At 33.7% G+C, this 16,084-nt stretch overlaps 1 protein-coding gene across 1 annotated transcript; it reads right to left on the reverse strand.

The window, feature by feature from the left end:
• Positions 1-4,211: 4,211 nt before the first annotated feature.
• On the reverse strand, positions 4,212-16,079 carry LOC110465141 (proteasome activator complex subunit 3-like). The gene is made up of 10 exons (XM_021520754.1): positions 15,801-16,079; positions 15,199-15,231; positions 12,261-12,323; positions 11,346-11,441; positions 9,532-9,592; positions 9,088-9,200; positions 8,374-8,442; positions 7,389-7,511; positions 6,802-6,888; positions 4,212-6,165 (listed from the first exon to the last, which is right to left on the reverse strand). Exons 1-10 carry the CDS (start codon positions 15,855-15,857, stop codon positions 6,085-6,087), a joined length of 783 nt encoding a protein of 260 aa, XP_021376429.1. The 5' UTR covers positions 15,858-16,079; the 3' UTR covers positions 4,212-6,084.
• Positions 16,080-16,084: the final 5 nt, after the last annotated feature.

A 16,084-nucleotide genomic window follows, 5' to 3' on the forward strand; every position in this document is an offset into this window, starting at 1 on the left:
GTTTTTCAATTTTTGTTTTGGGAATTTTGAAATATTTTCACAGGTGTGCACAATTCCCTATTCCTAGCCTGGGCTATTATTTCAGACATCATCCTGTATCAATACATCTGTTCATCAATAATTTTGTTTCTTACTCGGTAACTTTCTAGTAATTATTTCTGACTCTTACCCACCAATCTTTATTATTTTGTAGTACATGTAGTTGGTAATAAACAGATCTACAGATAATTGCACCAAAGACTAAAGTCCTTCGAAATATAACGGGAAAGAAAATGTCCCATTACTTGGTATTTCACAAGCAAACTGCAAATATGCTTGATTTCATCAAAAAGTTTCATTGAACATTTTGATAATCTTATTTATGACATCGAAGTTTTACTCCATACACAAAGTATAAACTTATCGCAAAGTTTCAAGACTGACTGGTCCTTTGGTCAAGCTATGACTGAGTGAGCAATTTGTATTGTTTACCTCATATACACACTATCAAACAGGACAGGACACGTTTAAAACGTTCATTCTTTGTGTATAATGTAAAACTTCGATATTACATATTTCCCAAACTGGTGGAATATGGTGAAAACATATACTGTATATAAAGTATTTGAAACTCACTTTGGTTTATCATGCTAGGTATGGTTTTGCCAATTTGTGTACTGTACTTCATTACTTTAGAAATTACTTGAGACAATTTTTCTTCATTAGGATTTCATTTTACCATATTTAAAAACAAGTTAAACATATCTTTCCCATGTCAAATGAATGATGTCAGCCTTATAAAATAAGCAATACACAAAATTTTCAAGAGAACAGTAATTTTTTATTTTCCATTACCTTACATATACATATACGCCATATAACGCATTCAGCACTTTCTCAAACTGCAACAAGGGTCAAAATTGACCAATCAGAATGCAACAAAACTTTTATCTGACCAATAAGAATATTGATTTCAATTTGCTCAACCAATAAGGTTGAAGGTTTCTGAAATATAAACTTTCAGTTTTATATACAGTGCAAAAAATATCTGCCACTAACCTAACACATCACATGAAATAAAATACTACTGACATAGCATAAGGTGATTTGTTTACAAGATTTTCATGGTAGGTGTTTTTAAATTATAAACTAATAGTATCTAAATTGTTTTTTCCAGGTAACATATAATTCATGAATATAACACATGCATGACGACTTTCACACATACACAAATTAATCGGAACAGTACAATTTTCTTTCCTTATATTAATTAAAGCATACTGTTTTTCATGACTGATGTAAGAAATATTTTTTCTTTCGGAAATTGAAAAAAAAATTCCTCATTGTCAAATTTTCTATCAACATTATTTGAATAAAAAATATATGACAATTTCATGCACACAGATCATTATATTGCTGAGAATAATAATTACATATTTCAATGATAATTTCTATACCTTTGTTGAATTTTACTTTTGTGAAAATTCAGTTTTTGATTTCTACGGAATAATGGACCGACTGAAATAACGTCATTCTTTAATAACACCAATCACCATAATTAGCACAACATATTGACTTAAAATTAATTTGAAATACAATTGTTAAGACAATCCATCCTATGAAAACAAGTCGAACCTATTCTCTTTCATCTCTCAAAATCAAAGACAAGAAAATGAAAAGAAAAAAAAATTCAATTCACAATTATCAAATTTTTTAAATCAATAATACATTCACAACATTTTCTTTTCTGACTTCATTCAGTAGTAGAAAATTTGTTTTATCTTTCTTCTTACATACCAAACATTCAAATAATGAAAATGTGCAGTACAGTATAATACGAATTTCGGCGACGGCTGTTACCCTTGTAACCCTGAAGTGTGATCATTAAGAAAAACATCTGAGAACATACGGTAGTTGAATGTTACATTATATAACAAAATTTAATAGAAAATACATTTTCACGTTTTCTAGCCACACTCAAACTTCCGTTAATCAAACTTCCAAGACTCAAACTTTTCTATGTGTCAAACTCACAGCAAAGTCAGACCTTTTCCTTATATAAATAACACTACTAATATTCTTTTCATGAATTGAACTTTTATGAGTCAAATTTCTCGCTGTTGGAAGTATAATCAAGGCTCATTTGTTATGAAAACATTGAAAATTACAAATAATAAATTAAAGTGAAAAATTCACCTGTACTAGACCATTAAAATGTTGTGTGGTTATGATAAGAAAAATCCAATATTTATATTTAAATATAAATGTCTTAGCCTGTGTTTCATCACACATTTAAAGAATCACATTCTGTCTTGATGTTCAATATTTGTGAGGCGAAGTCCTGATGTTTCAAACTTTTCCAAATGGTCCCACAAAGTTCGAAACTTTGAAGTTTGATTGTATGCTAACCTGGCCCGCTTCCATTTATACAGCTGACATGGCCCAGGGAGCACCGAAAGATTTTAACGTAAACAAAATAAATTTTACTCAAAGTTGCCAGACAAAATCGGCAGAACTTAATACGCATTTTCCTGTCAAATACATTTACACAATAAAACCACTAGATTCGGTTCTTTGTTCGGTTTACCAAATTTTATAATCAACAATTATTTGAAATGTTAAAAAATATTTTCCTTACTGATCACAAACCCTGATGTATGGGATTTATTAAAATAACCCCCCTCCCCCTTCATTTGACTTTTTTTTTAATTGAGGACAATCTAGAAAATATTGCAATTGAGTAAAATTTGATAAGGAGTCTTTATATTACCTTAATTAAGCTTGTTAAAGATGTTCAACAAGAACAAGTCACAAGTACACTCTTGGTAATTAGGAAAGCTGTCTCTGATGAATGTGGAAGTAACTCATTTGAATGTGAAGTTTTATAATACAATGCATCTATTCTGGGAATTTCATTATACGGAAGCACCATTTTCCCTTAATATAGAAACAAGGCAAAGTATTGTGATCCGCTAATAGTCCTCAACTTCTTGATAAAGGTCATGATCGAACCTGAACAAAGGGCCATAACTCTGTTTATATTGGTTCACAAGATCTGATTTCAGATTGTGACACTCCACCATCACAAGAGGCACTCGCACGCGTACAAAATTTTGCAATCGTTCGTGACAGAGAATGAAATATGTCCGTAAAAAAATTGGCAGAAAAAGTGAAAACCTTTAAGTCTACCTCGGCAGTTCCAATGATAGACTAATAATTTAAGTATCCCTGTCCCACAGCACTGTGTTTTCCCCTATATATGCAGTAACCTCCCCTTGACCTCCATTTGGATGGTAGCACAGTTGGGGCAGGGCACTTCCTATGACCAGGTAGCTCAATCGGTTAGAGCTATAGTATAACAATCTGAGGTCCAGAGTTCAATTCCCAGTCTAGCCCCACTAAGGTATGGTTTTCTTTTCAGTAATAATTTATTAACGCTATAGTCATGACAATTATTTTTTTTAATTCCGACACTTAATTACAGTTTTTGGCGATGCTACGACGATCCTTAAGTTTACACAGCTATAACACACTTGAGAGAGGATATGATTGGTTGTTTGTGTATTTACATCGTCGAAACAGCTCTAATCAAATAACTGGCTTTGAGGACAACTGGCTAAATTAATGCCTCTCAACTAACTCTACAGGTAAATTTTGTGTAAAACCAAAGTTTTCAGCCAATCTCGATATCATATCAATATGTAAATCATAATTTCACTCAAAGCGCTGTTCTGTAGTGTGTAACTTCAGCATGCTCAGAGACTGATACACATTGTGAGGAGTAGTCCATTTTAACCCATTCACCCCGAAAGTCACATTGGAAGATAAGAAATCAAAGACTGGGCAATTCCAGTCTAAAAATGTAGGGGTGAATAATGAGCTAAAGGGAGGAGAAAGAATTATGTCGAAACACAAACAGCATGTGATAAGTATTATTCACTCTGTTTATAAACTTCCACATTTACAGTATATTGACCTTGTATACAGTCAAACCTATACATGTATAAGAAAACACTCATGGGAAGTAAAAAAAATGTCCTAAATGCAGGTGGTCTCTTAATACATGTTAAATTCACAATGAAATCACTATGATAGGGCATAAAAGTGGCCTCTTAATATAACAAGGGAGGTCTCTTAATGGAGGTGGTCTCTTAATACAGGTTAAAGTCACAATGAAATCACTATGATAGTGCATAAAAGTGGCCTCTTAATATAACAAGGGGAGGTCTCTTAATGGAGGTGGTCTCTTAATACAGGTTAAATTCACAATGAAATCACTATGATAGGGCATAAAAGTGGCCTCTTAATATAACAAGGATGGTCTCTTAATGGAAGTGGTCACATAAGCAGGTTTGTCTATTATACCAGAAAATGTTCCCTGCAGTTTAAATTTTGCCATTTTTGTTCACATTATTGACTACAGATTCATCACAGTGCTAAACATTACCACACAGCATACTTCACAAATGGTTACTTGACAAAGTGTCCTGTATACAGAAGTGTTATTTCATTTAATAAAACGAAAATTATTTACATACTGTATAGCGGAAAATTTTCGTCATCTCAAACTTTCACCTGTGAAATCAAATTTCATCCAGTGTTAATTTCGCCCTTCACATTTCATTACAATGAAAAAAAATTGCCTTCATCGCAGGGGGCGAAAAAGGCGAAAATTTCCGGTACACAGTCACCATAGACATATGTAAACTGAATCACCTTACAATTGTACCAGATGTATTAGGTTTTTGAATCCCAACACTTTATCTATTTTTAATGCTTGGATGATTTATGAATTATTAAGTTGTTCTGAATTATTTCTCAAAGATTAATATCAATCTATGATATAAAAGAAACTATGACTGAATTTTATACATTTTTTCATACATTTATGGTCAGAATAGTCAAAAGTTGACTAGAGCTATAAATTACTATTCGTATATGGCAGAGGTTGACAAAACAGTATTCATGGCATCAACCCTGAATTAATTTTATTCCATATAACACAGCATATCAATTATATCTAGTGACTTATCAAACGAGTCAGGCTCGCCAGTCCCTAATTATGTTAATATGTTGTCAACAGCAACGTAAACATATTTAATTTGCGTATATAAAATTCGAGTCTTAAGCTGAATTTAACCCAATAAGCAGACCATTTCATTTGAAACAAAAGCAGGGGCAAAAAGGACGCAAGCACAGATTCTCAATATTATTTCTACCAATACTATTTTATTCCCATTTGTATGCCTTAATTTTTGTTTTTCAATGTGCTAGTATACTACAAATATGTGTTGTTTACATTAAAGAATTTTTGAAATTGCATGAAAAATGTTTCAATAAATTAAGAAAAGCCTAAATTTTAAAACTTTGGTTTTTGCTCAAAATAAAGGTTTTTAATGACAATTTTTACTTTTTAAACTTCATGATATATTTTGAGACATGCAAATTATGATGAAATTAAGAAGTATGGACAATTAATTTTAAAAACTACAAATTTTATTTTTTGAGAAATCAGGAACAGCGTTAAGTTTTTAACAGTCTGAGGATTGTTGCCAAATCATAATTACAACAAAATGAAAATGTTTCAAATTTCTCTATTCTCGTATTTTCTGTTCTCAACTTTGTTTAGAAAATATCCCGACTACTTTAAGCACAATCTCCGTGAATTAATGAATAAAGTCTAAATGTCTAGAAACTGCCTGCATTTGGTGTGTTTGTTGACATGACAAATAACAAACATGACAAAAACACTTTCCAACATTTCAATTTCAAAAAATTCAAATTCATGACTCGGACCCCATATGTCCATTTACAAAGTAAAGTTTTACAAGTTATAATGCCATACTCTGTCCATAAAGTTAGATCCAAAGAGTCTCTTTCACATATTCATCGTTCGGACAGCATGATGGTATTTCTGCTTCCAAAATGGAATTTTGTTTTTATGATCACCACAACAGCATCTTTTCATGAAGATAACTGAACGTCCTCAATTCAGACAGCATTGGTACATCGCAATGGACTAACTGTGTGTTGATAGCCTATCCTGCTGGGGAATGCCGAGTCCAGTATGCGAATCGTCGTAATGTCCTGATCTTTGAAGTCAAACTAGTACAAGCTCTGGGCATTTGCGTTTCTGGGCTTCTTGATTTTGTCCATATTTTTCAATACAAGGTCATGTAGACTAGCCTGAAAAAATGATTATGATTTTGTGTAATATATTGAAAAGAATATTGTTCATTATGAACAATTTTTTGTTACACGGTTTTCGTTTGTTAGTTTTCATGAATGTTAAATTTGAATCCTTATCACTTTTGACAGTCAAAAGCAACTAAATCTCATGTAAAACTGTTCAACAAAAGTTGTTGATTATAAAAAATAGCAAAAACAGTTTGTGTTTTACATCATATTAACAACAGCTATTGGTCATTTCATAATGAACTAGGTTTTGGTGGTGGAGAAAAACCATCAATTTGTGGCCAGTACCAGGCGACTGCTCTAAGCTGGCCTTGATTCATTCGAAGGGGAGACAAAGTAGAATGTGATATTAAGCATGACATGATATTAAACAACATGACAATAAGTGGAATGTATTATATATTTAGCACTTTGTCCTATCATACCAGTGTTTTTGTTACCTGAATTTTACAACAGCCCATTCCTTTATGAATGGGGAAAATATAGCATTATCTGTATTGCAATTGGGTTATTCCTCAGTTTTGCTTTATTTTGGGAAAATAAGGCGCTTTCTAGTGTCAGAGGGGAAACAGCCATTTTTAGACAGTAAAACTGAGCAAAACAAATCACTGAATATGTTATACTCACGTAATGATTCCTTAGTTCACAGCAGATGAGACGGAGGCTGATGAATCCCTTCTCGTCCAGCTCCTTCACGGCTTGTCTGTAGTCACTCTGAGGAACACAACTATAGCATGAAACTTGCCTCCAAATTTATGATCAGATAATCTCAACATGTCTGTCATGAAATTTATAGCAGAATGAATGCCATCTGCACCTCCATGGGTTATATATGGCAGACCAGTGAGTGGTACATGTATATATGTTATATACAAGTCCTTTTTATTTCAATGTTTACATTAGCAAATCTTTTCCTTACTTGGTAAGTCCTTGGCAAGTACATTTTTTATTTTATTTTTACAAATAACAAGACAGCATATATATACATTTAATACTCATATTTTGTACAAAGATAATTTCATAAATTGACCTTTTCATACTTACTTGCGACAACATTAGTTCACATTTCACATGACATGTGATTATGTATGTCTTGCATTATGTTTGAATAACTGATTTTGTAATACTTAAATTAACATTAACTATGAAAACAATTTCAATTGAATTATAAATAATACGATAAGCTGAAGCACTCTACAGTATTCCTGACTTACAATATGTGGGTATTTGGCGACTTTCGACACAAGTTTAGCCCGTGTGATGAAGTAACGCGAGACTTGTTCTAGATAGGACGCAGCCTCGCTCTCCACCTGTCTAGCTTCACCCATTGTGTCTTCCTGTTGTCATAGAAACAAGAATTAAAGTATCGCTTTTTTGTACAAGTATTTTTTATGTATTAGTACTTTTGGAAATGATCTTCAATACAACCATTAAGAATTTAGAAAATATCATTTTCTAAATATTAAGAGATCATATGCAGTACAATATGCTTATAAAAAACTCTTAAGGACATATAAAGAAATTAATTTACTCTAGACATATTTTTAAAGTTTGGTGATCAGAACATAATTCCTAGCTATATTTTCATAAGATGCAAGAATTAACAATAAACATGTTGATAATGATAAGTATGTAGTAATGTATGTTTCTGATGTTTCATTGCATTGTCTAAGTAAAGCATACAAAGTAATCTCAGTGAAATAAGTCAATAAAGAACGCCAAAAACTGACCTAATAAACACTGGCCAAATAACGTGTATTTTATGGGTGAAGGTTCTTCTGTATACATACAATACTTGTCAACTGTAGCTACCAATCTAATTAAGACTATGACGATAGGGTTATGCTAATTATAGCCCAGCCCCCAGCCTAACCCTACCCCCATTCCCCATCTGTACAGGATTGTAGAGATCTTCACACAAAATCTGCTTTCAGTTTCTTGCTTTTCTGAAAAGTATAATCAGTGTCGTTGCCTAATCTCAAGTTACTTACCTGGATAGAAACTTCAAAATTGTTGCCCTAGCTACCAATCTGATTAAAACTATGACAATAGGGTTATGCTGATTAAAAGCCCAGCCCCCATCCCCACCCTACCCACATTCACCATCTGTACAGGATTGTAGAGATCTACACACAAAATCTGCTTTTTGCTTTTCTGAAAAGTATAATCAGTGACGTTGCCTTATCTCAAGTTACTTACCTGGATAGAAACTCCAAAATTGTTGCCGTCTTCAATCTTCGGTATCAAGAATGCTATCCACATTTTTAACTGAAACGAAGGCAGAACACATAAAAACATTATGAAAGGGTTAATTATATACAACCAGTATAAATCAATGCATTCAGCTCTTATTTCAACAAAGAATTGAATCAAGTTTTGATAATTAGTTTTTATTTTAATCAAACTGTACATCCGGCATTTCAATGTATGTTTCCCTACAGCCTTTCTGTCCTTCGCTGAAGTTCTTGTTAAAATACACAATCAGTGACCATAAAAATTACCTCAATGAAAAATGCTTATCAATTTTACTAGCCAGTTTCAAGAAAATACCATCATTTAAAGTAGACAACCATTTCCTTGATAAATCAATAAACACTCGCAAAGAAACCACAAAATCTAGACAAACACTCAAGGCACAAATATGTATTCATATCTTAAAAGAGTTTGTTGGGTTGGTCAGGTGGCCCAGTGGATAAAAAAATGCATTTCACCAAGACTGCCAGGGTTTGGTTTCCCTTTCAGACTTGAAAAGTAAAGGTCATCTGCCCAACCAAGCTCTTTTTAACCGTTCACTCCAGTTTCCACTCACATTAAAAATCCATTGTATGCTACCACCCAGGCCAACAAAGTGCCAAATACGNGAGGGGGGGGGGGGGGGGGGGGAATGAAGTTAATAAATCTTTTAATACTTACAAGATTTGCGTGGTCTATGAGTTCCCATATAAGAGGCTTCATCCTTTCTGACAACACCACCAGTTTTTTATTACACGGAACCGCCCCGTTAGGTAGCACCATCACAGGGGTGCCTGCAAACAGGAAGATAAACAGGTCATCATCTCCACCAGATCAAACATTGTACAATATATGGTTCTTAGTCCTTCATTCAGTGATTAGACAATAATGTGCATGAAATTAAAGTAACAGGCAAGAAACCTACTTGTGGATAGAAGAGAATAATTTTGGAGTCCTGTGGTTAGGTAAATTATTTTTAATGGAATAGATCTTTACTCAATTATTTGGATGTACTATATTGGTTCTAATAAAAGCCTGGGCATTTCTATATCTCCAGCCAACTTCGTTTAGTGGGGGACAATTAGAGGCTGGGCATCTAATCAGTATTTGACACTTTAAACTTACCTGAAACATTGTTTTCACTGTTCTGATGGTCATTATCAGATTTTCGTTTCTTTGACTGTGGCTAAAAAAAGGAAAGATACAGTTCTTAAACAGGATTTAAAAGATCAACAAATAAAAATATTATAATATAATAAATAAATAAACATTTGTGACATGGAAGAGTCTATATCATCAGTGTAAATGATATAACAGTCAAACTAATCACCAAAATGTTTGCATCTTATGACGGTCTCATCTATTGACCTGATCGCGTTCAAAGTTCCATGAATGCAATTTTTGATATTGTTTAAATAGGGATTTGGTAGTGCAGTGGAAACTGAAATGAACAATCAGACTGAGAGGGTTTTTCAGGAACTCTAAAAATAGTTCAACGAAATTTTGGCCTATAAAAAAGAACAATTTACATGTAAAATAAGGGCAGGTAGTTTGCATGCTTATTGAAAATTTGGATTATCCATAACAATCAAGTGAAGTACACTACTCACTTGTTTTTAACTTAAGGCTGTATGCTACCTTATACATTTTACCTATGATTTATATATATTTCAAAATTACCATTATATATTTACATTTGCACCGCAACCCATGCCACTATATGGTCATTACCAGCAGAAATGCATTTCATTTGAGTATGAAAGAAAAAACTCTTGTGACGTAGCACATGGTTTACTTATGACTTCATAGATTAACCTTGTTCAATGAGTCTTGTCGCTTCCCTTCGAATAACATGGAGAATTCCCCTGCGTCAAACGCTCAAATGACTACGGTTAATTATTGGCACCAATTTTATTCAAATAGGGCTATTCCGCCAATGTCGTTTAAAGGATGATGCATATATACAAAACGCAGTAAATAAATAAATCATTTACGAATAAATCAATAAAATTAAACAATTGTTCTATAGTTAAAATGTAAATGTCATAGATAAACCTTGTTCAATGAGTCTTGTCGCTTCCCTTCCAATAACATGGAGAATTCCCCTGCATCAAACGCTCAAATGACTACTGTTAATTATTGGCACCAATTTTATTCAAATAGGGCTATTCCGCCAATGTCGTTTAAAGGATGATGCATATATACAAAACGCAGTAAATAAATAAATCATTTACGAATAAATCAATAAAATTAAACAATTGTTCTATAGTTAAAATGTAAATGTCACAGATAAACCTTGTTCAATGAGTCTTGTCGCTTCCCTTCCAATAACATGGAGAATTCCCCTGCGTCAAACGCTCAAATGACTACTGTTAATTATTGGCACCAATTTTATTCAAATAGGGCTATTCCGCCAATGTCGTTTAAAGGATGATGCATATATACAAAATGCAGTAAATAAATTAATCATTTACGAATAAATCAATAAAATTAAATTAAACAATTGTTCTATAGTAAAAATGTAAATATATGGATTGAACGGTGTTTTTTAAATTTTCATGCCTGCTATAGGGCTTCATGCAATATGGATGTAACCGATTCGCAATCATACTTGCATGAAAATTTAAAAACTGCTGCTCAATCCCTATCTAAAAATTCAAAATAACACAAGTTTTTTTTTATACATGTATTTCTGAATGTTTTTTTTATACATGTATTTCTGAATACTTTTCATAAGTGCCATTTGATGGTTACCCAATTCTGAATTTCCATTAATAAAAGCCATTTTAGAGATTTCAGAGTCTAGAACTCTTTTGGGAAAAGAGATTTTTGTGTCACAGTAAGATAACACATATCCTTAAACTATATACATTGTCAATTGTACATGAACTTCTATTTACTAAGTAAGTAACATGACCTTGACACAGTCTTATATTTACCTCGCCTGAATCATTGTCGTTGCTGAACAATATGGGGTCTGGAACAGGAATATTGAGGTCGCAATGCATGTCTGTAACTTTGGACAAACACATTGTCTGAAAAAGAATTATGGAACATGTTTTAAAATAGTTATCAAATAATTGCTTTCAAAATAATGATGAAACTCAAACCTTGCATTTTTTCACTTTTGATGGGAGGGTAACATCCGAGAATTGAAGCTAAATGCAAAGTCTGACCAGGGCAGTAAAGCTGAAAATGTAGGTTACATGACATCAAAGTAATTGTGAAGGTGTATCTGCATATAAAGTTTGATGACCATGGGACTTGTAGTATCTAGAAATGGAGCTAAACGCAAACTTCAATCAAGAAGTTGGATAAAAAGATGGAAAATGTCCCTTTCACTGATGTGGTGGGGACAAAAATGAGCAAGCAAGTCAAAGCTTTTCTTCACTGGAGATACAACAAAGAGCACTGCAACATTCTACTTTACAGTATAAGTTTTTGATTATATTGATATTTGATGTGTTTTTAATGTCAGGGTTTTTTCTTGCACTCAATCCAGGAATGTGGCCTATACTTTGGAATGGGGAAAATTGTATCATTTTTAATCCAAATTGGGAATGTAAAGAATTAAACTTTTCTTTTACAAAGTATTATCTTACACACTTAAACATCCCCTTTTAGATGTTGCATTGTCATCTTAATTACAGCTTAATTTCTTTTTTTCATTCCTAAAAGTTTGAAGAGAAAATGGTGAAAAAAAACATATTTCTTCATCCCAAAATACGTCTCCCCCACCCAAAGTCCTGGCCATGACCTTGCTATATCTTATTTACCTTGGTTGAATTAGCATAACATAAAGTCTACCATTTTAGTAAGGGGTAGTTTTCCATCACACACAAAAACATACAAACCTGGAACAATTCCTCAAGTTCTAAGATTTTGTTGGGGAAGACGTCTTGTACGAGGTGGTCTCCCTGCAAATTGAAATGCCCACATTATATTCATAATAATCACAAAAATAAATTTCCTTTCTTCTAATGATGATTTTCTGATCAATGGAGTGTGAAATACTTATTTAAACTAGATGGGGGCCTTTTGATTGATCAGAAATTGGTGGGAGTGATGGGCTTGTGGATTGGAAGAGTCAAGTGAAGAGTTTATATGCTGCAAGTCTCACGTTATGTAGGAGAGAGGTTACGATACGGGTCACAGTGACCTACATATGGTACACGACACACCGCCTTCCATGCATGTACCCACAAACCAAGATTTTTAACCGCAGGTGAATTAGTACGGGAGATATTTTCCGGAAACCTTTCTGACAACATTATGTAGGTCAGAGGTCACAATACAGGTCACAGTGACCTACATATGGTACGCATCACACCGCCTTCCATGCATGTACCCACAAACCAAGATTTTTAACCGCAGGTGAATTAGTACGGGAGATATGCTCGGGAAACCTTTCTGACGATATTATGTAGGTCAGAGGTCACGGTACAGGTCACAGTGACCTACAAAAGATACGTGACACACCGTCTTCCATGCATGTACCCACAAACCAAGATTCATAACCCTAGGTGAAATAGTACAGGAGATATGCTCTGGAAACCTTTCGGACAGATGCACAGACACACAGACGGACGGACGAAGCAAACACTAAATACCCTCGACTTCGTTGAAGCGGGGGTATAATAATGAAATTAGTAGGGGTGGTTCCAGGATTTCAGTTAGAGGGAAAAATCAAAGATTTTACAAAGGGGGTCCAGGGGCAAATGAAGCCCCTTTTATCCATTGGTGAAAACAATTTATATATATATATTTATAATTTCAGCAAATAACAATTAATTGAAAACGTAATAATACCAAACGCAATTGGTCACTTGTACATCCCCACCTGGATCTACCTATGATAATTAGCTATAGTTATTTTTGTATTTGCTGTAATTTAATAAATTAATAGACTGTTTATTTTGTTTCGTAAATTGTCAATTTGATGTATTTGGTATTGCACATAAAAATACTAATGCACTGTTTTGTTTTTAGTATACAATGCTAAATTTACTTAAATGTGTAAACACTACAAAACATCAGCAGGGATAATCCTGGGGAGGGCCATGTGGTCATTGACCCCTCAAAACTGAAATTGACCCCTCCATCTTACAATTTTCTTTTAATTTTACATAGAATGGCCCCTCTTAACTTTTGATATTGACATAAAGTTGCTGAAATGGCCCACTGCTCTCAAATTCCAGGATTTTCCCTAGATATGCAATACATTTAAGTATTTTTCACTAACTGGTTTTAATATCATAATTTCATGTGTTCTACATTTCAAAGACAATAATGTTTGATAAACAAGAGGCCCAATGGGCCTGAATTGCTCACCTGGTATTAATCTCACACTTGTAATCCTAAAAGTGGACTAAAATACAGCTACAGGCAGAATATCAGTGTTTGATTCATAAGAATCTATTAAAAGATTAAAACATGACGTCTGTGACCTTGAATGTCGAACAAGGACATTAGGTCGAACAGAGTTTATAGTCTTCCAACCTAGCATGCTTCTGGCAAAATATCATTACCCTGGACCTTTTGGCTATACAGAACAAATCATTTAAAGATTTGAACATATATTGACCACTGTGACCTTGAATATGGGCTAAGGTCATTCACTTGGTAGTCCTTAATCCCAGCATGTTAATGGCCAATTATCATCACCCTTGGACTTTTGCTTAATAAGTAGAAGTTGTTTAAAAGGTTTTTAACATATTTGACCCCTGTGACCTTGAATATATGTCAAGGTCATTCATTTGAACAAACTTGGTAGTCCTTCATCCCAGCATGTTACTGGCATTATCCTAGGCGTCTTGGTTATTCAAAGTTGTTTAAAGGTTTAAAACATATTTGACCCCTGTGACCTTGAAACAAGAGGCCCAATTGGACCTGCATCACTAACCTGGTATTAATCTCACACTTGTAATCTTAAAAGTGGACTAAAATACAGCTACAGGCATAATATCAGTTTTTGATTCATAAGAACCTATTAAAAGATTAAAACATGATGCCAGTAACCTTGAATGTTGAACAAGGACATTAGGTTGAAAGTGGGTCAAGGTCATTCATTTGAACAAACTTGGTAGTCCTTCATCCCAGCATGCTACAGGCCTAATTTTAGTACCATGGGCCTTTTGGTTATTGAGAAGTGGTTTGAAGATTTTACAACATTTGAACCCTGACCCTGTGACCTTGAAAGTGGGTCAAGGTCATTCATTTGAACAAACTTTGTAGCCCTTCATCCCATCATGCTACAGGCCCAATATCAGTACCCTGGGCCTTTTGGCTATTGAGAAGAAGTTGTTTGGAGATTTTAAGACATTTGACCCATGTGACCTTGAAAGTTGGTCAAGGTCATTCATTTGATCAAACTTGGTAGCATTTTATCCCAGCATGCTACAGGCCCATTCCCAATATCAGTACCCTGGGCCTTTTGGTTATTGAGAAGTCTTTTGAAGATTTTAAGACATGTTACCCCTGTGACCTTGAAAGTGGGTCAAGGTCATGCATTTGAACAAACATGGCAGTCCTTCATCCCAGCATGCTACATGCCCAATAACAGCACCATGGGCCTTGGGTTTGAAGATTTTACGACATTTGACCCATGTGACCTTCGGGCCAGGTGAGCTAAAATTGGTCTTTCATTCCAATAAATTCTTATTCATGTAAACTAATAGGCTTTATGATTTGTATAGTGTTTAGGATATTTTCAATCATAGAAACAACACAGTTGAAGAAACAATCTTAGATTAAATACCATTGACAAATATCTCCAGAAACTGATATACTTACATCTGTTTTGAATTTTTCTTTGAAATCTGAAACCTATAAACACAATATAAAACAAATTATTAGAAAGAATAGTTCATGAAAAAAGGCACAACGTCAGAGACTTATATAAATAACAATTGACAAAGCATAGAAAAAACATTGCCAAAAAATGTCAACCAGTATATGTTTTACAATTGATTACAACTATAGCCAATACTGAACTCTGACTCTTTTGAATCTGATTCAAATAATCAATAATATATATTTTATTAGAAATGTTCTGGAAATTGTACGACTGAACATATTTAAATGGTAAAATGAGGTTTCCTCTTTGACATTCAATATATGAACTGACATGCATGAATCAAGAATAGAATTAATCTTGAATATGTGAAAATGTCAGACGTTTCAACAAGATGAAATAAAATACATTCTGTATACGACAGAGTTGTAAGTTCAGTAAGGCCTTTCTCACATGTGACCATGTGTATCACTGTGCTGCTAGTAAATGTCGGGACGCGTTAATATAAAAAACTATCCATACCAATGTGTCTCATGTCATTATACATTGGTAGTTCATTCATACTTTTTCGGCCATATTTTTGTTAAAACGATTTCATTACCTTTTCCAAAAGTCGTTCTCTTTCGATCTGCAGTGCACCTTTTGAATCTTTCGGCATTTTCTTATTTTGTTGTTTTGTCAAACTATATTCAGTTTGTTTTGTTAAAAATATTCGGTTTAAATTGCGATTTCTTCTTTTCCTTTCTCTAACAGACGCGTCAAAAAATTAACAACGGGAACCAAGGTTTTAAAGCGATTTCTTCTTTTTCTGCTCCAACAGATGCGCCAAAATCTTTAACAACGGGAAGTCAGCATGTTTGTCGGCCTTCACCTTTGAGTGGAGAA

Source organism: Mizuhopecten yessoensis, unplaced genomic scaffold (genome assembly GCF_002113885.1).
Source record: "Mizuhopecten yessoensis strain PY_sf001 unplaced genomic scaffold, ASM211388v2 scaffold11057, whole genome shotgun sequence".
NCBI classification, from domain to species: domain Eukaryota; kingdom Metazoa; phylum Mollusca; class Bivalvia; order Pectinida; family Pectinidae; genus Mizuhopecten; species Mizuhopecten yessoensis.

Excerpts from the sequence above, each read along its gene's own strand:
- LOC110465141 (XM_021520754.1), bottom strand. The coding sequence starts at position 15,857 with ATGCCGAAAGATTCAAAAGGTGCACTGCAGATCGAAAGAGAACGACTT. Across the intron at positions 9,201-9,531 it reads CAGTGAAAACAATGTTTCAG|GCACCCCTGTGATGGTGCTA; the intron begins GTAAGTTTAAAG and ends TCCTGTTTGCAG. Across the intron at positions 8,443-9,087 it reads TCATAGACCACGCAAATCTT|TTAAAAATGTGGATAGCATT; the intron begins GTAAGTATTAAA and ends CCTTCGTTTCAG.